The 27569-nt window shown below is 37.9% G+C and overlaps 1 protein-coding gene across 9 annotated transcripts in view; it reads right to left on the bottom strand.

Moving 5' to 3' along the window:
* Positions 1-27569, bottom strand: part of EYA4 (EYA transcriptional coactivator and phosphatase 4) — a 204861-nt gene that overhangs the window by 6172 nt on the left and 171120 nt on the right. For all 9 annotated transcript variants that reach the window (XM_042819569.1, XM_042819524.1, XM_042819515.1 and 6 more), the window contains 7 exons: positions 23666-23802; positions 22518-22601; positions 13247-13336; positions 6510-6568; positions 6244-6404; positions 4086-4200; positions 2171-2292 (listed from right to left, as the gene is read on the bottom strand). In XM_042819569.1, coding sequence (XP_042675503.1) covers positions 2171-2292; positions 4086-4200; positions 6244-6404; positions 6510-6568; positions 13247-13336; positions 22518-22601; positions 23666-23802 — 768 coding nt within the window. The remainder of the gene's footprint in view (positions 1-2170; positions 2293-4085; positions 4201-6243; positions 6405-6509; positions 6569-13246; positions 13337-22517; positions 22602-23665; positions 23803-27569) is intronic.

The following is a 27569-nucleotide window of genomic DNA, read 5'->3' as shown; positions in this document are numbered from 1 at the left end:
TTTTCAAGGACTGCAGCAATTTCAGGGCCAGTATAATTGCGAATTAAGCCATGTAGCAATGGAAAATGTGTTCGGAAAACAATGGATACCAAAAATAAAACTAGACAACAGGTTCCTGGGAGAACTTCCACGAAGTATTTGGCTCTTCTGGAGGAATGTGGAAACAAGCAGGCTAAGCCAATAACAATAAATAGGATTTAAAAGAGCCAAGCAAAGTCACCTACCCATCTTCCCACTGTACTACAGCTTCAATTTAGCAGCAAATGCTTGCGTTATTGATCCATGAACTGTCTAGATAAAATGATTTCGCTGTTTCCACAGGCATCTCCATATTTAATTAATTTTTCCCTTAGGAAGCATCTCTCTGATATGCAACCTATGCATGCTCCATTGCAATTTAACCACAATTTATTGTCATACCTTCCATTAATGTAGAAAAAGATTATTTTCTTTTTGTAATAGCTTTTTACCTGACGTCTCCCCTCCTCCCCTCCCCCCCAGGATTTTCAGTCTCCTCTCTTAAGCTCCTGATTTCTGTATCTCTGATTCTTAGTGCTCTTCTCTTGCTTTTCTTCAGATGGTCCAATAGAAAAAGGCTTGCAATTCTGAAAAGCATTCTGTGTATTAATTGTCCAATCAGGATCTGATTTCAGTGTGTGCAAGCAACAGCTACAATTTTAGTCCTGTGCCCAACAGAAAGCAGAGGTCACTGAAACGAAAAGTAGGTGCTGTACCAAAGAGAGTTTGCTGTGTTCCCAAGAGGGATGAGACAGCAGCCACTGTTCCTACAAGGAAATCATGGTGTAGGACTCCTTCCACAGAGCCTCTAGAGATGCAGCTTCACTCCTCAACCCCTTGGGTGCTGTCAGCATGATTTTCTTTGTTCTGAGTGTAATCTCATTAACTGAAGCCAACATACGGGCTGTATGACAGATGACAGTAATTCCAAAAACTTCTCCAAAGCTTGCTGTATTTGGGATACATTGTTCCCTGAATTTTTCAAAGGATTTGAGGCATTTCTGTCTCAAGGGATGAGCTATAGCTAATTAACAGATAACTGAGATAATAAATTTTCCTAACATTGTTATAATATAAATTTTGTCACTTTCTCACTTTTTTTTCACTTGCAAGAAACAGGAAATGTAGTATTTTTTTTAATAAAGTGGCACTGTCCTTGTTATTCAAGATATTGTAGTCAACATTCTTAAATTACTAAATGTCAAATCATGAAATCTGCCAAAACTGCTAGTAGTAGACTGTGTCATATGTCCAATTTCCTGCCAATATTTGAAGGAGGAGGGACGACTACTTATGAGGGTGGATAGCGATAGGACAAGGGGGAATGGTTTAAAATAAGACAGGAGATTTAGGTTAGATATTAGGAGGAAGTTTTTCACACAGAGGGTGGTGACGCACTGGAACAGGTTGCCCAAGGAGGTTGTGGATGCCCCATCCCTGGAGGCATTCAAGGCCAGGCTGGATGTGGCTCTGGGCAGCCTGGTCTGGAGGTTGGTGACCCTGCCCACAACAAGGGGGTTGAAACTGGATGATCATTGTGATCTTTTTCAACCCAGGCCATTCTATGATTCTATGATTCCATGATCTCACAGGGCTGGTAACTTTTCTTATATTACATTTGGATGCGATTCCAAAATATATGAGTCTCCAAACTATACATAAGCCTCTTCAAAGTACCCAGTTAGCAGCAGAATAGGGAAGTGCCCTTGTGGCATCCATCAGCACAGCTTCTGTGGGTACCAGTCATCATTATGCTCAGTAATATGCTGTGATTCCAAAAAAGCTTCGGAAGCTGTGGTGTACCTTACATAGAGCTGAAGATCAGAACAGAGATTATTTTAACAAAATTTCTATTTGGATTAGAATTAATGAAACACTTTTCTTCATTATTCTCTGCACATTTTATGTTCTCTGTATTTTAAGTAGGAGTTTCTGAGGCTTTTAATCAGTACTGGAACCTTTATCATATTAGGCATACATGAAAAGAAGCTAAATTAGGAATACTATTATTTACATATACAACTGAACATGTGCAACGTCTGATTTTTAACTAAAAACGTGTTAGGAACATGGTTTTGAATCCATCCATTACTGGCAAGCAATTATTAATAATGCAGAGTAGTTAGAATGAATGAAGGAATAATTTTCTTACCTATTTTAGTTGCACTGTAAATATTTTCAATGGGAAAAGCTCCTCCTAAACTGTATAGCAAGACTTTTGCAAGTGCTGGGATAAGCTGGGTTGTTGTTACCAACACATTTACACAGTTACTCCTAAAATGAGAGAAACATGGTTTAAAACATTTACCCAAATGCTGATGAGGTGAACCAGCTGTGGAGAGCATATTCAAGGTTTCTCAACATTCACTTTCACTCACACAGCAGTGCTACTCAGCACCATCACTTCCAGAAAAATGTACGTAAACTTTTTGGCAAAATCCTTTAAAACGTATATAGGCATGATTTATAGGAAGTATTCCAGGCTGATTTATGAAAACCAAGTCCTTGAAGATGAGTCCACTGAAACATACATATAAGATCACTACCTCTGAAGACAGACATCCCAGTGCCTTCAAAGCATCATTTTCCTGCTCGGGATTACTTGGCAGTAGCTACCAGCCAAATTAAATTGTTGGGAGAAAGCAAAAACATCATTTGTTACTCCTGTCTTGAGGGGAAATAAGTGGCCAATATACATTTCTGCACACTGACATCACTTTCTTCATGTTTCAAGAGTAATTTTTTTCTTTAATTTTTTTTTTTTTTTTGAGACAAGGGAGAGACAATCATAATCACATCAATAGATAGCGTTGAATGGAAAGGTTGAAAGCTTGAATGGAGAAGCTGAGCTTAGCTGTTACACAACAGAAAACTGAAAGCCAGGACATTTCAGGCACTGACAGGCTGGAACATGTGTTTGGTCATGGAACTGAGAGCAACTAGTTGTGATTTTCAGTCCTTCTGTGAGCCCCAAGGCAGACTGCAGGCTATTATTTCTGTCTTAATGTATCTCAGTTTCTTGTCATTAACATGTAAGTGAAGTTTAGCTGCCTCACGGGCATATCTTCTAAAAATTTACAGCTGTACAGTTATTTGATGACAAGATAAATGACTGTTATTTAGCAGTCCTGAGCCAGTGACAACAGTTTATCACATTCATCCTGCAATGCCCAACTGATCGACATTATACAATGTCTTTTTGAAGAGTAACAATTTGGAAAGAAATGCAGAGCTAAACACAATGACTAACACAGTTTTTTTTAGTTTTTTTTTTTCTCATGAGTTATGACACTGTGAAAAAATTTAAACAATAACTAATTGAGAGGCATACTGCAAAAGCAACTACTTTTAAAATTATTTTTCACATCTTTCCAAGTTTGTTCTTTCTCGTTCAACAGTTTTTTTTATCCACAGATATGTTTAGAAGGCAAGATGGCTTCCTTGTAGTTTAAGGACATGTTTTGAGGATTTCCAATAAAATACATATTAAATAGATTACTAAGCAGCAGCAGTTTTCACAGCTCCATTATTTCACATGAACAGTTATGTCTCATGACTGGGATCCCAGGCTTTTATCTGAGTCATAGTATCAAACACAGATATTCATCCTTCTGAAAACTTAGATATATGTTTAATCATACTGATCTGTTTGGAGGACAGAATAAACATGATTTTCTCTTCAGGGATTTATAGAGTACTTAGGTACCACTGTGAATAGGCACAAACACTGAAATCCAGAATAGGCAGACTTGGAGTTCTAACATGCTGCCCACAGGATAAATAGCTTAAAGCCTGGCTCACAATTACAAAATACACTTTCAATGTTCACAGGACCATACATTACATTCTAAAAGACCTTTCCTACTACTCAGTGTGGAAATGGCAGAAAATGAAATAATTTTCCACGGAATTTTTCCTATTTCCTATTCAAAAGTTGTATTACACCTGTACTGTTCTTTTAAAGTACTAGTATACTTTAACTTGAAATGCCACAAAATAGCCCTAAATATCCATAATGAAAACTTCCTTTTATTAAAAAAAAAAAAAAAAAAAGACTCAATACATACCTTGTGCTGATAATTGATAAGGATTTAAGTGCATTTGTTAGCCAGGAGTCTGTCAGAGCTTCAATCTCTGCTCTTAATTGCAACCATGCATCTCTTTTTGCAGGACCTAGGAGTCCTTTTATGAAAAAAGCAAGAAAGGAAATATAATTAAATTCTGTGTTAACTGGAATGTACAGATTTTCAGTTACTGTTTCAATTTTAAATTTCACCAGAACTTGAAAAAACGTCTTTTTTTTTTTCTCTCCCAAATTTATATTCACACACTTGACTTTGTTTCCAAGCGTGTCTCTCAAAACTACCTATTTTTTCAAACAAAGCTCTTACATACATCTTACACTGATTATAGAGGCAGTGACAAGGAGACCCATGCCATGGGGATCATAGGCAGACACACTGAGAAAATAATTACTTTATTACAAACTTGTCTTTACGGTATTTGTATATCTTTGTAACTGCCTTGCTTGTCACTCTGTATATAGGTACACCTCAGGTTTTGCATATGGAAATATGACATTTGTTTGCTGATGGCTTGCTCTTCATGTCCTTTTGTAGTTAGCAGTTCCATTTAGTCAGTAGTTTCATTTGCAGCATTTGCAGCTCTGAAATGGTTGTGCATCTTCTGACCTTATACCTCACATAGTCCTTTAAAACACTTAAGAATCTTTAAAGTATGAATGGTCAGATTTCAAAAAAACCCACCCAACTTCATGAGTATTGAAACCTGACTTTTTTAAAACCAAGCAATTTTAAATTTGGATATGGTACTAGAAGCAGGCTTGGTGACATTAATATACCTCTTCTCTTTCAGAAATGGTGATGACTGTCTTCAAAAATCTGAAACAGAACAGCCCAAAATATTTAGTTTGACCTAGCCTCCTGTTGCAGTCTACCAGCTACTCTGAAAGAGATTTATATGAAAAAAATATTTTATAAGAAAACCCTGTAAACCTTTGGATAATAATGTTTCAAGTATTCTTAATATGTAAGAACACCTTTCATGATACCAACAAAGGGCAAGGCAGAACAGTTGAAAGCCAGTCATCTACTAATATCCTTTGCTCCTCTGGCTTGATCTTGTGGCACATAAAGACTCTAAAATACTAACAATTTAAAAAAAATATGCCAGATATGCCCATTTAGGAAGTGATTAACCTAGTGACTAATCCACAGTCCATGCTAGTAGTACTGTTAATTATTTGTGAGAGAAAGAAGAAATGCTAAAAGACCACTGATGTGGTTTTACTAAAGGTAAATTGAAAATTCCTCTAAAATTAATTTTATCTGAATTGAAAGAGTCCATGCTCTAGAATGGGAAATTGTTCACTGGGACTCTGTCCTGGTTGGGTTTGCCTTCTGTCCTTCTCAATTGTGGCTTTAGAAATGTTTGAAGATTTTGGAAGTATTTCCTGACCTCACAGTCTTTTCCTGGGAGATTCCTCAGAATAGGGTTACCTACCTCTACAAGTTACACAGGACTCTCCAAAACAGATTCTTGGAGTTCTGCTGTTATGATTTCCTAAAAGCCTGCTGCCACTGACATGAGAGAGTCCGTGAATGAAAGCAGGAACAGGAAAGCTTTTGTCCCAGGTGAGGCTGGGATTTCTTGCTAACACAATTAGCTGTGTAAGCAACAAAGATAACAAAAAGAGCTAGTCATATGGCAGTGCTAGATGTTTCCTGCTTCCCCTAGTGAAAACAGAATAGCATGTGTAGAGCAAAGAATTAAGCAGTGTGTTGTTGCCAAACAGATCTTGAAAATGTAGAATGGAAAAGAGTGCCACCCAGAGCTACTCTGTGCTGTGGAAATTTTAAAATTTCCTCTTTTCTAGAATAACAGCTTATTTGAAGTAAAATAAGAGTCTTAATCAATCAGTAAGTCAAGAGGAGGTAGGTGTAATTGTGCTGGACTTGAAGGAGACAAGTGGGCTCTCTACAAGTTAAACAAAAGCCTGCCCTGCTTCCCTGGCTCTGGTTCTCCTGCACAGTGGCATAACATTGGATCTGTCCTTACAGTCAGGAGCTTTTAATTGCCCAAGGTCCAGTCAGATTACTTTCATTTCAGTCTGTGGTTTGAAAGGCACTTCGACTTGGCAGGAGTTTACTGCCACATAGATGAACCTTATCAGCATTCTAAATCGTTTTTCACAATTAAACTCACCTCCTATGTTGTTCTTGTAAGTATTATACAACTCTTTTACTCTTCTGTAACGGAAAGCCAGCTTCCTCATCCAGTCAACCCCTCCTCTTACACCTGTTGGCAGACAAAGGTTTGCACTACTTGCAGCTGCATGGAAGCCATCAGTTGCAAAACTGTAGGTACTGCAAACACCCAAAATACAGCAAAAATAAATACAATGTATTCCTGTAAATGCTCAATTTATTTAATCTTTGTAGAGAAAAATTGAAGCAAATGCTCTATCTTACCTTAGGTCTTGTCCATTATCATCAGAAGAAACATCATCTATGTGAACTTGATCACATTCCTGTTGAAAAAAACATCAAAAGATAAATTATTTTAAAGAAGCCTATGCTCACCATATATATGCTCAGTACAGATGTTGAAGAAATGATTGTTGCAGGCCACTAACTCTACCAGAAGATGGCAGCATATGTACACTTACAGCTTCATACCATCATCAGTTTCTTAAAAAAAAAAAAAAAAAAAAAAAAAAAAAAAAACAAAACCAAATTTCAACTACATTGAACCAATCAGTTAAAATAGGTATTTAAAAAAGTGCCTTGTAATTTTTTTCTTCAAATAACAATTATTTTAATTGGAAAAAAAAAAGAGCAATTATAAGTCTCCATCTCTCTAGCACATCAATATTCCAAAATCACTGAAACTATATTTCCCTGTTCCCTAAAAACTAGAAATGTTGAGCAAGTCTTCAGGAATTTGAATGCTTATCATATTCCTGTCTCGATTTATCTGAATGTCTTTGGCTAAGAAATCAAAGATAATCAAAGCAGACCTGGAGAAATGCGCTATTTCCTGGTTTTGGAGAGATGCAAATAACTCCAGGAAACCAAGGTACCTGTAAATCTGAACTCCCTTTCAGTCTGTTTTTATAATTCAGTACCTCTTCTGCACAACAGTTACAGAGAAAAACAGGTAAATGTAGGGGAAGCTCAAATAAATAAATAAGTAATTATGCAATGAGTCTTAACGTTTTCTGAAGTTGCTGTAATTAATAACCTTTCCCAAAAGACACACCAGAAATTCAGTGCCCACAGAATTTTCTCTGTATAAGAGATTTTTTAAAAAATACTTTAAATAGCTACTCTCGCATGATCCTAATTTTATTCATGAAAAAGTTCAGGAATGTATTTAAAAATGACTCCCCAGTTAAGGTTTACAGATAATTTAGTCTCACCACTAAGACAAAATATGGCTGAACTTTCGAAGTGCAGTTTTATGCTTCGAGTAGAGCCATCAGATTTATCCACTTCAAATAATATTGCCAACAGGCAACCTTAATTCAAACCTCCAGTAAAAAGCAGTACGTAATCCTGATTTTCAAATCTCATTTGAGTATTAGTGCTAAGCTACCAGATGAAGGATAACTCTGAGCAGAGAGGTGATTTCCAATTGTGTGTACCATGAGTTCCTAGAATTTACTCAGGGAGCATGATTTTGGCAAATTACCATTTCTGTCCAAGGTTTTGTTTGCTTTGCACTCAATGAAAACTTCAATAGAATTTTATCCATGTGAAGTTATTTTTTCAAAATATCAATTAGTATATAAAATAAACACATAGAAACCAGCAATCATGTTAGTGTCAAGACCAAAAGAATGAGTGGTCAAAGTCTGCTCATCTGACTTAGTCCATCAAGACAAGCATGAAAGACCTGCATTCAGGGAAGATAAACGGATGAATCATTCTTCTCCCCACTGGAGAAATAAAATTTGTTGGCTCTGTTTGCAGAGATTATCTTAAGCTGTGGAATATTTTAAAGAAGGTGCTTTTGGATGTAAATAGCAGATGAAAAGAGAAAGAAAATGAGAAGTGGCAGTTGAAATAAAAAATTTGTTTCTTTATCCCTATTTATTATTTACACTCAAGAAAAAATGCAACTGGATTCCATTCAGTGTAGGAAAGGAGTTCAAAAATCAGACAAAAAGTCCCACTGGGAAAAAAAAAATCTTAATATTTTGCAATATCTGAGCAGTATCTGGCTTCCTAACCACCTTTCACTGGAGCTGGTCAAAGCATAAGATAATTAGAAAAGTTTGAAAATCAGTCCTGTGGATTTGCACATGTACTGATTAATTGGTGGGCACACAGGCGTCTTCATGGATAACAAGGGCTGTCTGAACTGTTTGGGTTTTGTTCAGTCATTCAGCTATATTGTTCCAGCCTTGAAAATTGCAGATAACTGTTCCGCAGACAATTTAATTATTAAGTTTCATATGAGTGGGTGGCAAAGGCTCAGCAGTTTGCTGGTATTTTTTATCTCACAACTAGATTATTGACGCCAGCAACAGAAGAATAGGAGAACATGCAGTTATCTGGTTGCTTGCCTCTTGTTCCTGCAGTAAGGTCACTAAGTTTCCAATCACATAAAAGGACTGAATTTAACAGCATTCCTCAGCTTCCCCCTTCTTCCTTTTCCTCTTCTCTCAGATCTATTGCTCATGTCCTCAGCAGTCTGGCAATACTTGCTTCCTGACTAACAGCAAACTTATGTGCCTCTCACTCTTTGCATCATTTTATTTTGTCTTCTTGTTTACTTCAAGTAATATGTTTACATTTTGCAAATTCCCTTCTCCAGTGTGAAAAAGAAAACACAAAAATAGGCAAGCAAATAGGAGACAGTTTTATAGTCTTCCCAAGTGATTCAGAAAACTGGTGGTTCAATACTAGATCTCAATTGCTTGTAAAATAGACCAAACAGTTGCAGGGAGGAAGGAAAGGCTCCCTGTCAATTTAAATGTTAAGGTAAAATGGTTTTTGCAGCATCTACAGTATTTTCTATACTCAACCCACAGTGGCTTTTTGTCAGTGCAAGGTCAAAGCTAAGAAAGATCTATTTCCTAATACTAATTGTATAGGAAAGGAATCTAGATATAACAGGCTTTTGCTTGAAGCAATACCAATTTAAATTATATCTGAATGCAGCTCACAAAATCCTATTTAAAATATGGTAGGATTACCATACAAATAGAAATGTAATTCAGTTTATTTGAAATAAATATATTTTTCCTTCATTATTCTAGACAGTGGAAGGGGATTATAGAGCTTGAAGACTCATGGTTGAGAAGTGAAGAAAATGTTTTTTGTGTGAGCGTAGTACGTTCTACCAACATTTCTAAAAGTTGTCATAAAACTAATACTGAGATAAAGACAGAAACTACCATTTATTCCTTACCTGCTTGAGAACTGAATGTTTTAGACTGGATACTGTTATTGAGCTTAGTCCCAGATCTAAACGTTGTTTAGGCACATGAACTTTCTAAAGCACGAGACTCCTATTTTCATGGCAAAATACCAACTGCCCTCCCAAGTGATATTTCTCAAGCTAAGTAAAATTTATACACTGAGAATGAAATATCTGGAGTACAGCCTAGCCTGAAATAAAACTACAGCTTGGCTGATTAGGACATGGGTTACTGGGTCAGCAGGGAATGTCTCAACAGATTGGAATTTCTGCATCAGCAGTCATTGTAATGAGACACATTTGCATAGAGGAAGGAAAACTTTATTTTTGTATGTGATAACTTTCAATAACTTGGTTGTTATTACTAGAGCTTGGTATGCAGTGCTAGTAACCAAGAAAGAAAGGGAAAAAAGGAGAGCTAAGACCATTCAGAGAAATGACTGCAGTCAATGCTAAAGGAATCTGTCTACATTAGTACATTACAGTTATCACGTCCAGTGACATGTGGTTTATGGTGGGATGAGGATGTAAGAAAGAAGGTGTGAGACCTGATGGCTCGGCACTAGAAAAGGGAGATAGAAAAAGGGTAAGTAATCTCTCTACTGAATAAATGGCCTATCTCACTTCCCCCAGTAAGAATTAAAGGTTTTATGCCTTTGTAGCCATGACCATAAGCAGATCAGCACCAACCTCCCATTACCTAGGGGAGGACAGAGGGAGGAAGACAGAAAGAGGGAGGGAAGGAGAAAGACAGAACTGGGGAATGCTCAGAATTCATCACTCAGTCATCTTGCAGATACTCTGCAATATTTAGTGTTCAGAAAAGGCCATGTGTTCTGTAAACATATTTGAATAGACAGATCTGTTCATCTATATATTAAAGGATATCTCTGTGTACATTGGTACATGATACCATGCTTGCAAGTACAAAGTTATTTTCCTATCTTATTTGCTAAAGAAAATCTGTGCACATGGTTCATATCAGAACAAAAAGTTCTTGGAGTTTTGGTAATCTTGGAGTTTTGGTAATCTTATAATAGAGTTGGTTTTTGAAACAAAGCTGAATTCTGGGCTCAAGAAGAATTAATTGCTTATGGAAATTTGTTTTAATACAATCTAAAAATTCTAAAAAAATCTTAAAAAGAGTCTGCAATTAGTATTCTTTGATATATCTTACATTGAATACTCTTTGGATACTGTTCAAGCTCTGAAAGGAACTGGAGTAAGACTTTTTGCACAGGGTATTAAGACCACCCTATGAAGAATATACACAATGTGATGATCGAGATTTGCAAGTCACCTGTGGCAGCAGAACCTGAGAACTACAAAGAAAATAAGTAGAGAACAGAAAGAAGCTTCAATGGCTACAAGCGAGACTGAAGTATACGTGGTGGAAGCTCCTTTTTGCTGATCTAATCCATGAACTCAGCACAAGTTTGAAGAAATCTGGGCACATGCTACTGAACAGCTTAAAGTTCATTGGGTGCCACATGAAATCTGAACGTACAGGGGTAAAGGTCTGCTAAAAAGAAATTTAAGCAATGCTTTGAAAAATTGATTTGGAATCCAACCTCGGTACAGGGCACCAGAAAGAGAACATTCACCGAATGCACTTGCATTGTCAAGTGATGACTCACTTAGACTGCAATAAAACACCGACTGGTGAAGGAATATCCAGGGTTTTACTTTCATATGTGTCTGCTGCTGGAAAGAATAAGTACAGCACAGGTATAAGGTGAAGTAGATCTGTTTCTTGACTTGAAAATTGTTGAGAATAAATGAGATCTGCAAGGCAGGACAAAGAACCTCATCCTGGTACACTTTGCTTTTGCTACTCCTGCAGCTGACAAAAGAATAAAGGAAGTACACACTAAGAAACAAAGACTTCAGTGAATGGAGAAATCTCAATTATCCTCATTTTTTGTGTTCACTCACCAGAGACCTTTCTCTGGCATTTTACACTAGATGTCAAAGTCTTCCTGTTGTCATCAGTGGCAAAATATCTGACCATGGAGGAAACTGAGATCCACTCTGAGCAAAACAACAACTGATATAGATCAGAGGAATGTCTGAAATGCCTGCAGTTCAATTTAAAAGTTGTTTTTCACCTGCCGTCTGTTCCACGAAATAAATTTAAAAAAAACAACAACAACAAAACACAGCTGTAAGACTGTCACATTCCACCTTAGCAGATACGGACTCCTGGGCAGAAATGAAATGACTGTGAAGCACTGTCGATGGGTCTGTGCCCCAGGCAGTTGCCCCTTTGGCGGTCCATCTGCATGCTTCCAACAGGCAAGTGATCCACAGTGGTCACTCCCCAGCTGGAGGTCCCCCCCTCTTCTGAGCAGATGCCAAATGGCACACCCCGGGTATCTTGTGACAAAACGTGTGGTTGCCTGGTTACCTCAGGAAGAAATGATAGGCAACCAGGAGGCTTCACATTGTCAGGATGTGACACACTACACTCTGAAAATTTGAAAGCCTGTCAGATCAAAAATTTTGGATGGAAACTTCTTTCTAGATTTTCCCCTTTTATCTGGAAGGAAAAGAAATAAGAAAAAGATTTAAAAAAAAAAAAAAAAAAAAGCCACAAGCTTTTTTACAACATTTGATAGTTAAGAGGATTTGATATGCAGAAGCCATGTCTGAATTGACCACACTCATACATATGTGAGGCTTCCAGAAACTTGGTGGCAAGTGTCAATCAAGTGCATGGGATAGTCAGGGAAGTTGGGAAGAACCCAAACTAATACTTATGTTATTAAGCATGGCTTACTGAAAGTCTTCTAGTCTCTGAAAGGAATATAGGAATATAAATGAAATCACCGGGAAAGTAACTAAAAGTGTAATGAAAATATATGCATATATGGTGATTTCAGTCTTTGGACTCAGAAGACTGATATAACCCTGTGTTCTCTTCAACCCTTATGTTTTGGTTTGCTGATTTGAGTTGATTTGCTGAACAGTTTCAGTCTTTTAAACTTAAAAATAAATAAATCAAGAAACTTTTTAACAGAGTTCAGAAAAGTGTCTCTGTTAGTTGATATGGAAACTGAGACGGATATAGATTTCATAAACCACTTCAGCATTTTTCAGAATGAGCCATTCCTGTCTATAATATTTGACTTGAAATTCACAGTATTCTTTGGGGAACAGAGAAGAGAAGAAGATGGCCTACCCATATGCTCCTCTATCGTAACAGCAAGATTTTGGAAGTGATGATCAGAAGAAAACTGAGACTGTGTTCTCAGTTTGTGTGGCATTGGAGACAACACTGATGAATAAATCCACCATAGTCACACCTCTCTAATTCTGCAGACTTTGAAGTAAATGAAGGATATTCTTACTTTGAGTAAGAAAGTCAGACATGCAGCCAAACAGCTACTTGCGAACGTAAAGAGAAGAATGAAGTCGCTTGGTTGAGATGATGCCACCAACTCAAAGCCAATACAGAGAATTTCAAGAGAAAGAATGGGAGACACATACATCACTCTCCTGGAAATCATAGCAGACAACACCAAATCCATGGGCACTGAAAGTACTGCCTTAAGACAAAGATCTATCTTAGAAAGGAAGGCGTAGCTTCCAAATCACCCCTTTCACTCAATTTCATGGAAGGACTCTGTTGCCACAGGACTTCACAGACATCTCTCCATGATTAGCATATGACATTCTCTGGAACGGCATATAGCACCACACATAATAAACATTAATGCACAGTAAAACCACTGTGTTGACACCCCAGGTGTAACAGTGTTTATGTTCCTTTGATTCTTACCTCTAAATCATTAAAAAATAAATGCGTATCAGCAAGATTAAAAATCATTTCTTCCATTCGCAGTCCAAGGGTCACCGCCATTGGTGGATCCTTAAAAAACAGAAAGTCAGATTAGCTATTTACATACCTTTAAGTTATATCACACTTACTTCAAAATTTGTTGTATACAAACTATTTTGAAAAATTTACACTGCAACAATTTTCTTTCTCTAAAATTATTTCAGCATTAAGCTATTTTAATATAACACTATAGGAAGAATTTGCTGAATGTGTGTGAGAATATTTGGAGAGCTAGGCATGTTGAAACAACAACTTCCTAGAAAGTCGAGGGATTTGTAAACTGGCTAAACTATGTCAAAGGGGAAAATTTGGTAGCCTTATGGAAAGCTGAAAAAATAAGGCTGTAAACAGGGAAGATATGTCTCACAAATTACATCTGTAAGGAGAATAATATTTATTATAATAAGAATATACTACATTTTTCATCCCTGAATCTTTTATAAAAATATGCAATTATCTTGACTGTCAATTTGTAGGAAGAAAAAAAAAAAAACAGCCAGGGAGCAATAACTAACTTTTTTGAGCCCACACACTACCAAGAGCAGAGGCTAGAACAAATTACTCCATGTGCTACCTGGCCCACTGCACAATTCCTCTGATTGCTTCGTTTATCTTCCAATTTTTGGATACCTAGGAGTCCTCATCAAGGTCATGTTAAACTGGACTAGGAAAGGTATCAATCTCTACCAAATTATTTTTTTGTAAGTGATTATCCTTACACTTCAATAGGAAATTATGATTTACAAGGTCTTTTCAATTTCTGATATTTTTACTCCAGAAAAATATAGAAGGCAGTCTGCATCTGAACCCTCGCTCATTTTTCCAAACTAAATTTCACTTTACATAAATTATCACTGCTTTACCTATCCTTATGCCTATATGTATCAGTTCTTTCCCATACTTGCTACTGCTCCAGTATTCATCCACAAACCTTTCCATTCTCAACATTTACTCTTCTTCTGTGCAGGTACTGATGAATTTCCTGGATCTCCATTATGATTTTATTGCAGGTATTCTGCAAAGTGCCTGCAAGTGTTCTTCTACATGTTCTTCAGTGCATCTACAATCTATGGCACAATTCCTTAGGTGGTCCAAAGTGGAGGGAAAGCATATGCAAATTTGATTGTTACAGATCATTCCTTCATTTGTTATGAGATACAGGATTCCTACCCCCAGATGGGAGTCATTCAAAATATTTTTATCTGGTTGTAGGTCAGTTTTCACAGTATCAAATCACACAATATTAGCAATATACCACCATTTTCCTGGTCTGAAATAACGGTTTCTCTGGGAGCCTTCAGCATGCAGCAAACATAAGGTAATTAATTTGACTTTGCTTGGCTAGCTAGGAAAGAGGGTAATGCAAGTTACACTGTCTTACGCTTAAGGATAAGAACACATGCAGTATAGTTTTTGATGACTTGCTGACAGCTGGTAATTAGTTATTCCACTGCTTTAATTAACTCTTGCACTTTTCAGGTTCAGATAACTTTTGTATGCTTAAGATACAACAATGGTTTTCTAAAGTGAATATGATTTCTCATTTCATTAAGAAACAAAACCTAAATTTCATACCTTAAATTGATTGCCAGTAGTGAGTCTTTAGAAATATTTTGTTACATGCTTTGAGTTCACAGGTTTAAAATTTTACCCATATGTTCTTATCTGACAAAAACAATAAAATCCCAATACTCAAAATTTCAAACGATCATTTCTAAGTATTAGGATCAAAGTCTTCCCAATCAGGATCAGACGCCCATTACTCCAAGACAGAATAAAAGATGGCTTCTGCCCTGAAGCACATAAAAACTAATGGCAAAATCTGAAACATAGACATATTTTGACCCTTGCTCATGAAAAAGTCAGACTTGAAGAGGAGAATAGTGTGTAAGAAATTGTAATGATCCAAAGTTAGATCTAATTCTCAGGCAGTGAAAGGAAATATTTCTTTGCTGACCTTTGTACTGGTCTAGACTACCTTTCAGAAGTAAAACTAAATGCAGTGCCTAGTAACATAACTTAATCCCCTATGTCTACTGCAGTCATATTCCACAGATTTGAAAGCCATGTGGGTGAGGGCAGCAGCAAACGTAAAGGTCAGTTATCCAATGGGATGATTAAAGTATGCACATTAACAGATTTGCAAAAACTCATGTAAGATACTTAGAACACAAATCACAAAAATAGTCTGGACTCATGAGATTCCTCATCAAGTCATAATGCTTTTATCAAAATGTCATCACGTATAAACATATGTTTCTCTCTCCTTTCTCTTACATTTTTTTTCTCTGCACAGAAAATTATGTTCTTGTCCTTAAATACAATATAATAAAGAAGTTTTGCAATGTTTTTTAACCTCAATCCTATGAACAGTAAGGCATGTGCATAACTTTATGCACAGGTGGTAATTCATTATTATTTATGTGAGTTAAGGTATTCACTGGAGTTCTTCCAAGACTGGAATCTTAGACTTTTGATTCTCAGTCTCTTTTTTCCCCTTCCTGGGTAGAAGTGGACTGAAATGCGGAAATATGCTATAACATATTCCATTATAATCCAATTTATTTTTATAGAAACTACCAAATATGTATCACAATTTCCTGCCTTGCCCAGTATAGTTGAGACATAAATGTAACATAGCATTCATGATTTTCTCATTAGTAGCATTTTTGTAACCAACTATGCCTAACTTTATTACTGTTAAAATGAGATTTCCTACATTTCTGTTTTGAAAAAAGCATGTGGAGGATATTGCTAGGTACTGTATGTAAAATAAAATAAAGCAAAGAGATTCCATTACAGCGTAGCATGAGATCAGTCTGGGATCTCCCAGCAACAACTGCTGAGAAGAGTAATTGGAATTGAAGTCTCAATTGATAAATTTGCCCAAACATTCACTGCAACCATTTAACAAGAATCATACATCAATTTCTATCTCTTGCCATGTAAGTCCACCCCTTCAAATATAAAAAATAGAAGAAGCAAATTCGTCAGGATCTTGTGATTTTTGAAGAACATCCCAATCTTTATTTTACTGTCTTTCAACTCAAAGTAGCACGAAGAAATAAGAGTTGAAAAGAAAGAGAGAAATGTGCAGCCAGTAGAGATTTAAGCACAACAAATTGAGAAACTGAATAAAAGGCAGACTGAACTTTTGCCAAAATGTTGCTTCTGCACAAAGCATACACAAAAGCGGAAATAACAGTAACAATAATAATAATAATAATAAAGCCTGGAAGTTTTCCCCAGATAATTTAGAGAATAAAGAAACACAATTTTTTGGCTGTCAGAGGCATGATTTCAGTCAGATATCACTAGCATGCAAAGGAAATGACCAGTTACAGCACCTCTGTCTACCAAAATGCAAATTACTTCAGTTATGTTAGTATGAAGGCTCTAAACTGGAGCCAGACTGTCTGTGGACTTCTCCACTAGACAGGTCCATCCACCGGAATGTCTTTTGGGAGAGTAGGTAAAAATATCCTGGGAGACCCAATATTTATGTGTTTTGTTCAAGAGAAAAGTAGCTTGAATAAAGACCCAAATGCTCAGTGGCCATTAGTAGAAGAAAACTGTTTAATATTATGTTGGAAGGTCTGCTTTTAGCACAAAATGTTCAGAATAATTTTGTTTCTTGTTGAAAAAAATGCAAAAACACTAAACTTTTACACAAATCCTTGGATAAGAAATTGGTAAATAGTCAGGTAGATTCATTTTAGCATGAATTTGTACGCAAGAAGCCTTAAAAATAAGCAAGCAAGCAAACAAGCAAAACATGTGAATAATATTACAAGAATAGATTTTCAATGGATGGCTGTCCTGAACAGACAACAGAAGCGACCTCTGGAAAAAGTGGAAATGCTTAAGTTAAATTCTGATATTTTTAGCTAAAAGACTCTTCCTTAACATTACATAATAATCTCAGATTTAAGTTCAGGTCTCAAAGTCCTATAGGGGACGCTCATCCCCAGGGGAGTTTCATGTAGGTGGTAACAGAGGAAGAGAATACATCTCTTAATAATCATATCTGGTCGCTGATGAAGGAAGACTCACGTACTCCACAAGGAGTTTCTGTTCCGTGCTCTCCAGAAGGCAGTAGGAAAATGGACTCAGAGGTCTCAGACAATGAGGGAGTGAATGGAGAGCACAACTGGAAGTCATGAGAGATACATGATTAATATAGAGAGACGAAAGCATGTTTATGAGTGTACTTGAGTGTGTCATAATGTGTACTAATGGTGACAACCTTCTTCTGTTTAACGCCTGGACAAGCAGAGAATGAGCAATAAAAAACCTCTTAGCTCATTCCATAGAAGTCTACAAGGTTAATGTGGCCTCCCTGGCAACTTTATTTCATTAGCAATTCTATCAAAATGTCACAATGCGATCAGCAAATGTGGTTTTGTTGTGATATTTGCACTTGGTGGTCATATTCTCACCCTCCTAAGGGCAATGGGCATCTTTCACACTTTTTTAACCAGTTACACTTTAAGTCATGGCATTTATCTGGGCATCCTTGACCTCTGGTTTGACCTGGAGGAAATGAATGAAATATACATGCTCCAAGGAAGAAAAACTCCTGCTTAATCAGCTGTAAGTCAGCAAGACTAACTGGAATATAATAGAACAAAGAATACACACTGTTCACAGGGAATAAGAATGTACCTCATAAACTTTAATAGATGACGACATCTAACACATGTCCTGTCACATCAACAAATCCTTGCTTAAGAGTTCAGCATTGTAGAAGAGTGTATCTGCCAACTGGTGCTCAGCTGCGAAAACCATCATCAGCCACACATATAAGCTCAAATGCCAATGTTCATGATTTACTACTGCAGTAAGTAATTAAAAATAGAAATGTACCAGTTTTATAAAGTACAAAGCAGATGAGCAAATGAGATGAACACTGAGAGCTACTTTTTACCGCTGGAAAGTAGCAAAGTTGTCCTGAAAACTAACAGAGGTATAGTATGCAAGTATTCTCTTCTTTCATTACCTAGGACCTAGTCTGATAAACTAACCAAAAGTCAAGTGGGACTCCAGAGAGAGAAAACAGCCAGAGAATTGTTCTCTGAATAGGTTTTATATCTTAATATTTTAAAGTGATACATAGAACAGCCTCTGGCCAAATCTATCCCCCTTCAGTGGAGTTCAACGTTATACTCTATTGGTGCATAGGTAAAAGACAGCAGCTTCCTGGTCTCTCCCTTTGGCTATAACAGCATGACAGCCCTCACCACATATTGCACTCCATGCACAGACAGAAATGCGTGGAGCGGAGACTAAAATACTCATTTTTTAATATTTTTGTTTTGCCCACTCACTGTAAAGTTAAACAGCTACTGAAAAATGAGAATGAAAGCTTACATGTCAAGAAATAGATGATAGAGAACTGAAGGCAAATATCTTTGCCTGTCTATGTATTTGCAATGGTTCTAAATACAGCATTTCAATGTCTGAAAGTAAAAGTGAGCATACTTGGTATAAACAGATACCTTCCCTTTAAAGCAATGTTTCCATTAAAGACTAACTAATCTCATTTTGAATTTTTAAATACAGAGAAAGGTGAAAATCAGTGTTATTTTTGTTTGTTTGTTTTTGTTGTTTCTCATTTGGGAGTAAATTGATCAAGTTACACAAAATACAGATAGAAAAAAATACATATGCACAGCTGTGTACCTGTATGACATTATACCTTTTTTTATTATTATTAAATAAAACAGAGAACAAATAATCAGCATTTTATGGCACCCTGTAGGAATAACTGCTCCTCCAGCACTTACTGAAAGACCAGTGTGATCACAAGACTTCCACTGAGAACCTCATAATTCACGGACAATTTATCTTCATAGCAATCTCATTCTCATAACACTCCAGACATCAGTGTGGACTAAGACCTTGTTTATGGATGAACCTCACACACAGAAAAGATAAGGGCCGTATCTGCCAGGGTCATGCACCAGGAGCTGACTGAGGTCCAGCTGTGCTGTCTTTCCCGTCTCCCACAACTAACTCATAGGCACTTAGGCTCAGACACATCTCAGCTTTAGGCAACACTGCTGTGACATGTGAAAGCTAACGCCTACTAAGGGTAAGCTCTCTCTGTATTCCCTTTCTTACTGCCCTCATCTATTGTTGCAGTCAGCAACATACATATTGCAACGTATTTTCCTAATAAGTTCTTTATAAATATGTTGAAGGTAGTTACTGTAGGGGAAAAAAAGCAAACATAAAGTCTGCTATTTTTCTTTTACAGTCTTTGGAAATGAGTACATTTCCCAGCTTGTATGGATGTTGCTTATCATTACATGGTTATTTGTGACAGTTCTTTACTAATGTTGGTCTCAGCAGTAAAACTACATTAATTTAACTTGCCCTTGAGTTTTTCATGGGTTATACAAGCCAATTTTATTTGCTGTCAATACTACTGGCAGTTAATATGCCATTACTGTTTCTAAGGACTATTTATGGAGTGTCAATTATAGAATTATAGAATCATAGAATCCTTAGAGTTGGAAGGGACATTGAAAGCTCATCTAGTCCAACTCTCCTGCAATGAATAGGGATATGCATAGCTAAATCAGGTTGCTCAGAGCCCCCTTCAGCCTGCCTTGAATGTCTCCAAAGATGGGGCATCCACCACCCCTCTGGGCAACCTGGTCAGTGCCTCACCACCCTCACTGCAAAATACTTCTACCTTACATCCCACCTAAATCTATTCTCATTAAGTTTGAAACTATTTCCTCTTGTAACAGAGGAGTTGGGGAGGAATAATTCCATGCACCAGTACAGGTTGGGGGATGACCTGCTGGAGGGGAGCTCTGCGGAGAGGGACCTGGGTGTCCTGGTGGATGACAGGTTGGCCATGAGCCAGCAGTGTGCCCTTGTGGCCAAAAAGGCCAATGGCTTACTGGGGTGCATTAAAAAGAGCGTGTCCAGCAGGTCGAAGGAGGTGATCCTCCCCCTCTACTCTGCCCTGGTAAGACCTCATCTGGAGTACTGCGTCCAGTTCTGGGCTCCCCAGTACAAAAAAGACAGGGATCTCTTGGAAAGAGTCCAGCGGAGGGCCACGAAGATGGTGAAGGGCCTGGAGCATCTCTCCTACGAGGAAAGGCTGAGTGAACTGGGTCTGTTCAGCCTTGAGAAAAGGAGACTGAGAGGGGATCTGATCCAGGTCTATAAATATCTAAGGTGTGGGGGGCAGAATGGCGAGGCCAGACTGTTTTCAGTGGTGAGTGGAGACAGGACAAGGGGAAACGGCTGGAAACTGCAGCATAGGAAGTTCCGCACAAATGTGCGCAAGAACTTCTTTACAGTGAGGTGACGGAGCACTGGAACAGGCTGCCCAGGGAGGTGGTGGAGTCTCCTTCTCTGGAGATGTTCAAGACCTGCCTGGATGCCTACCTGTGCGACCTGCTGTAGGGAACCTGCTTTGGCAGGGGGGTTGGACTCGATGATCTCTGGAGGTCCCTTCCAACCCCTACAATTCTGTGATTCTGTGATTCTGTGATTCTTAAAAAACAGTGATACTGGGATATTCCCAAATACACTCATAGCAAAGTGAGAAACCAAGAGGAATTACACTTCTGTAGCTACCTCTAAAACAGTTTACAAAGTTACCTGTAAGTGCCTGTGAATTAAAAATAAAAGATCTACTCTTATTCTTAAAACTATGTACTAGTTTAATCAGTCTTTGCTTACATAGCATGTGAGGCGTTACAAGACAGAAACGTCCTATGGGCACATTCACATGAGGAGGGGATGAAAGAAATGACATCATTGCTGCAAGTGCTGAGGCAGTCTATCAGCTGCACTCACAAGTGATACAAATGTTCCCGTTCAGCTAGGTTTCTCTCTTGATTTACTAGTAAAAAATTAGAAATGGTACTGAAAAAGTTACAGTTGTTACAGTGTTTGAAAAACAGCAGAAGTTTTTGACAGTGTACTGAAATGCACACTGATTTGGCAGCACGAAGCTGCAATATAAGCAGGAATATTCTGCACAAGACATGAATAAATACTCTTATCTTAGGATTTCAGAAAATCAGATTTTTGCCCAGGCCTGTGAGCTTCCCCTTAAGCTTTTTTTTTTTTTTTTTTTTTTTAATAACCACAAACAGCTGTCTTGAAACATGGAGGACCTGTCATGAAACATAGCCCATCAGTGGTTATAATATACAGGTTCTGGCTTTGGAAATTTCTAGCCAGTTGGCTGAGGAGGTTGGATGTGGAAAGTGTTTCTCTAATATACTCTCTCTCACAGAATTCTGTCAAGCAGATCGTTTTGGCTCTTTAAACAAGCACTTCTGGCATAGCATGGACATAAATATGTCCTTAAGAAATACCTTTATATTAATTACATTTGAATGGCACAGAATCTAGAAAACTTTTGGTATCCCAGTCTATTTTCCTCCCTAGCATACATTTGCCCTAATGTTCTAATTTAATTCTGCCTCTCTGGGAAGCCCACGACTGCATGCTGGTTTTCCCCCCACGCCCCTCCTGCAGCCAGCGGGGCTCACTGCTCTCTCAGCAGGGTAAATCTGCTCCAGCAGGCTGTGGCAGCCAGCCTCTCTCTGCCTCCTTCTTCTCCCTTACTCTTCCTGCAGCTTTTCTGCTTGCTGCTCTGTGACCTGAGTGCCTTTTGGATCACCTTGCAGAAGAGAGGATGAATACAACTAACTGGGAGAGGGATTCACTCCCTACCATTACTCATCTTACAGCCAGCCATGGGCCTGAAGATGCAAAAAGCTGGAGCATCAAAGAATAACACCTACAGCTGGCATTTAAGCTGTCTTACTCTTTCTAATTTATCAGTTTTGCTGTATATTCACCCACTGCTCCCATTTCTTACTTCTTCCTCTACATATCCAAATACTGACAGTTGTTTTCAGTTGCCCATTGAATATATTATGTCTGTGGAACATCTCTTCCTATGTGCTTCAGTAACCTCATCCTTGTTCCTCTATAAACTCTTCCCTCATTTGTAACATCTGCTTCAGCCTAGTTTTATATACTATGCTTATATTCTGTGTCTCATTTCTTCCCTTAACTTTTTCACACCAACCTTCTGAAAATGGGGTTCACTGTATGCTTTTCCTCTCCCTTCACTCAAGCTATTTTTAAACCATGTATGTGTAAATCATGTATGTGTACACCCTAGACATCTTGTTACAGTGAATCAGTAAGTAATCCATGGATCACATACCTTGCCATACTTTTGTGCATAGGATCCTGTAAGCAGCGAATGAAAAACTATGATTGTTTCATCCAAATCCCATACAAATACACGCTGAAAACAGAAGTAGAGACAATATTAGTAAATAAATAACATCAAAATGCCCCTAACCTCCCACCCAGGGCAGCTAAAATTCATCTTACTTTAATTGTACCTTAACTAAACAGGTTTCCTCTGAAAACTGGCAAGAACAGGATATGTGCATCTATTGGTAAGAAGGCAGAAGGACTGCAAAGCTTAAGCTGCTCAAACAGCAGCAGCAGTGTGCTCAGCAAACTTCTAGCAAAGGTCAGTCTTCTGCTGTGCCAAGGGTGTTCTGTGAAGACACAGCAGCAGGGCTGCCCAGGGCTACCTGCTGTGAGTGGCAGGAAGCACAGCACACAGGTGGGCAGCACTTTCCTCTGATGCCAGTGCTTCACACATGGGCACCAAGATTCCTTCTCCCCCTGTCACATTAAGGCTGCATGCTGCTAATGCAAGAGCAATAATACTATAATTACCCATTGCTAAGAGGTCACCTGTGTTTTACATCATCACCCCATGTATTAGGCAGATGCATTTCTTCACTGACGCATCAAAATTGCACATACTTAAGTATACCATAACTTCACTGGTGTCAGCTGCCTCACTGAAATCCACTGACATTTGCTACAGCTTAGAGACCTGTGGATAAGTATTGAAACGCTATGGCCAGATGATCCTGTATATTTTTGTACTGTATTCTTAAATAAACATAGTAACACTGAGCAACATATTTGATATCTCCTATTTAAAAACAAACAAGCAAAAAAACAAAAAAAAAACTAAAAGAAACAGCTTTTTGAATACACAGTTCTGTGTTTCTATTGCACAAAAAACTGAAAGATCCACAATCTTAGAGCTAAAATGTGAAAAGCTGAATCACATTTACTTTTCTAGCTTTGTCATAGACAACAGTAATGTCTCATTGCATGTGTATGTTAAAGTAGACACTAATGGCTGTTATATTCAGTTACTGACATGGAGTGCATGATGTTTTCTAAATTGCCTTAAGCTATTTCCACAGCTGTACTTTTCAGAATTTACTTTTCATCAGAAGAAACCTCCACATTACCATTCATCAATTACTACAGGCATACCTCCAAGTCACTGTCCGGAGGGGGTGATGGATTATTCTTCCGCCCTCTACCCCGAGACTTTGACCCAGAACTCCTACATGTTCTCTCATCAAGATCTTTGATTGGCGTGGAGGGGCTCTGCACTGTGTCAAACTCCCCTGTAAAGTCAACCATTTGTGGTAAAATTAGTGCTAGATTTTTCAATAATAAACTCTGTTTTTCCAAAGCTAGACATATCTGTACGCAAACTCAGTGTAAGGATGCACCTAAATTGGTTGCATGAAATGAGTGATGTGCAATTTTTCCCATGTAAAAGGAATCTACAGATGCAGTGAACACTTTTGACATTGCAAAGGAAATATTATAAACGTTAGCAGAGATGTTGCAGATATGTGCAGACGTATACATAAATATGCATAAGCACATGCAAAATATTCACAGATCCAAGGAAGATGTATTTCAGAAATCATACTAAAGAGTTACCAAAACATAAATTTGCTTTTAATTAAAGTAGTTCATTTCCCATGTTCAGAGTTCAGCTGGAGTTATTTCCAAGTCCTGTGTTGCTTTTACCAGAACACCCTCTGGTACTCATCCACCTACCAGGTTATTAGGACTGTTTTATCTCCTCCTCCCATGTCACCTTCTATTTAGTAGACTTTTTTTTTCCTACTTTGCCACTGCACATAAATTGGCAGAGAAAAGTCACACTATTAAATGCAATATTCCAGTTACTATCAGAAAAAGTATAAAGTCATATTTGCTGTGGTATGATCATCCTTCTGTAATTATCAGATACTGTCTGATATTCACTTCTCTGCAAAATAAATTTCCCAAGAATCATCTGTCAGACATCAGATCTGAACAGTACACATTTTTAGTAAAAAACGTTATTAAAATCACCAAGGTCCACCAGGCAACAGAGGAAGTGGCCAGTTGATCAAGAAGAGTGATTTTTCTGCTCCATTAAGAATGTGCAAAACCATGTCTAGAAAAATGACAAGTTTTAGGATCCCAAGTATAACAGAGAGATTAACAAACTGTAGTTAGCCCAGGTGAGGGCCACCAAGACAGCTGAAGAACTGCAGCACACAGGAGGAAAGGCAGAGGAACTTTTCAGAGAGCTATATAGAGAAAGGACAAGAAGGAAAATATAGAAATTACATTAGCCAATATTCCTCTTAGGTACAAGAAAAAGTTATTCTCAGAGAGAGTAGTCAGACTCAGGGACAGACCCACAGAGCTTATGTGTTCTCCATCCTCAGAGATACTCAACTGGACACAGTCCCGAGCAGTGTGATCTAAGTTGGCTCAACCAAAAGGTATGCAGAAGTCCCTTCCAACTTAAATGATTAAATGTTTCTACAGTTTTCAGAGTCATTCACTTTATTTTCCCTCCCGAACAAAGAAGAAAACAAGTCTAGTCTAGAAGGATGTAAGAAGAAAAAAAGACTGCAATCTCAACTGAGAATCTGTGTGCAACATAATTCAATAGTTAAATTCTTCACCTCTTCCATCATTTATTTATACCTCACAGTGAACCACATAGAAGATTATTAAAACAAATATACTAGGAAGATATACTTATATATCTTGATTAGAATAAAGTACTCTTGTATTTCTTGGAAGAGTAAGATTTAAGACCATAATGTCACATTCCTGAGCAAGAACTCTAGCTCTTACGAGGAAGGAATTCAAGATTAAAGGACAGTGGAGAACAAGAAGAAAATTAGTTCCCAAGCCCAAGGTTATGATATATACACAGGTTGCTCCAAAAGTAATGCCTCCTACTTATTTTCATGGAAAAACAACAGCTATGAAGAGCACAATAACAATATTTGATGGAACAAATTGTCAGTTACAAAAAACTGTTTTTCAGCATAGTCACCACCATTAGTTTTGAACTTTCTCCAGTGTTGAATAAGAGTTTGCATGCTGCACTCATAAAAACCTCCACCAGTGAAGGTGACCTTCTGTTTCAAAGATGCTATACAATGTTGTCAGGAAAATGTAGCCCATGAAATCCATCTTTCATTGGCCCAAACATGTGGAAATCAGGCACCAAATCCTGACTATGCGCTGGGTGTGGTAGGACAGTCCAGCCAAGATTGGCAACGTACTCCACCGTCTTCAAACTGGCTTGAGACCTGGCATTATTGTGTTGCAAGAGAAAAGTTGTTTTCTTCTCTGGCTTGACTCTGGGAGTTTGATCCTTCAGCTTAGTCAGTGTCGCAGAATCACAGTACTGTAGAGGTTGGAATGGATCAAGAGATCATTGAGACCAACTCCCCACATAAAGCTGACTCCCTGCAATAGGTTGCACAGGTTGGTGTCCAGGTAGGTCTAGAATATCTCTAACGAAGGGACTCAGCAACCTCTCTGGGCAACCTCTTCCAGTGCTCTGTCACCCTTATCATAAAGAAGTTCCTCCACATGTATATATAGAACTTCCTATGTTCTAATTTTAGGCCATTGCTCCTTGTCCTATCACTAAACACCACTGAGAAGTGTCTGGCCTCATTCATTTGTCTCCCACCTTCCCTTAGATATTTACGAACTTTAATCAAATCCCCCATCAGACTTCTTTTTTTCCAGGCTGAACAGATCCAGGTTACTCAGCCTTTCCTCATAAGGGAGATGCTCCAGGCCCTTCATCCAAATGTAGCAATCGAAGTTAATCATTTGTATAAATTACAAAAAATCCAGACTGGTCATCCCTTTCTCAACCCAAAAGACAGTACACATCACTACCCACTGAGGGCTGTGTCTTAAATTCATGTATCACTCTCTACTCCATGGACTGCTGTTCAGACTCTGGCTCATAGTGGTGACACCCAGAGTTGTCACTGGTAATGATGTGATCAGGAAACTGTCACCTTCAGCACTGTACTGGTTAAATAGGTCCTGATAAACTTGCATATAGTGTTTTTTCTGTTCCTGTGTGAGCATTTCTGGATCCCACATGGTGCAAACTTAGCAATGTTTCAATTCTGTCACCATTGTTTCAAATACATTCAAGCTGATATTCAGCTCTGTACACAGTTCTCTGGTCATAATCCACTGATGTGCACAGATGAGCTGGTCAAGATGCTATTAATTTCATGGTGTCACATCTGGCGGTCCAGAAAATGGCTTATCTTTCATGTCACTCTTGCCACGGCTGAAACATACCACCTGCTACCTCACTGTGCTCACATCCACACTTTAGTATCCATAAATGTTCAGCAGTCATCAATGAATGTGGATTGATTACATTTTTTGAGGAATTCAATTGTACGCTTTTGCTTCATATGCACTTCCATGTTGGATGTCATTCTGTCATGCTGCCCCTCTGCTACCATTGGTCACATTGCAGCAAAATGTAAATGAATATTGGTGGGAAGATTCAATCTCTACTGTCATACCACCAACATCCCCTAATTTGTGGGCCAACATAATAAAATAGATTTCTTTTGGATTAGTCCTCATACCTAGAAGAATATATCTGAAATCCATTGCCCTTTCCAAGGCACATTTTTCATTTAAATGAATGACTGATATATATAAAGTATAAAGACAAATTTGCTTTCATGACTCACAATCCTAATCCCTGCACACCCAAGTGGAAGACAGTGGATTCTTCACGAAACAGGAGGAAATCAAATCTTTTTCTCTCTCCCTTCCTGGAAAAGTACTCAAGTTATTCTGCTATCACGTGGAAGTAGATAGTACTATTCTGTTCTCAAACTATATCATGATGACTTCAGTGTTGCAATATCAATCTGTGTCTCTGCTTGTACAGAATACAGCCAAACTTTCAGGCAACAACTAAGAAGAGATCTTCAGAAAAGTAGTTTGAGAATTTATTCCAGATACAATCTTCAAGATACATCTGTCCTGATTTGGAAAAAGCATTATATATATTCTGTAGAATTTTCTCTTTCAG

This window comes from Centrocercus urophasianus, unplaced genomic scaffold, assembly GCF_019232065.1.
Source record: "Centrocercus urophasianus isolate 14NV4802_14NV808 unplaced genomic scaffold, USGS_Curo_1.0 seq_10, whole genome shotgun sequence".
Taxonomy (NCBI): Eukaryota; Metazoa; Chordata; class Aves; order Galliformes; family Phasianidae; genus Centrocercus; species Centrocercus urophasianus.
This window is presented reverse-complemented; position numbering and strand designations above follow the sequence as displayed.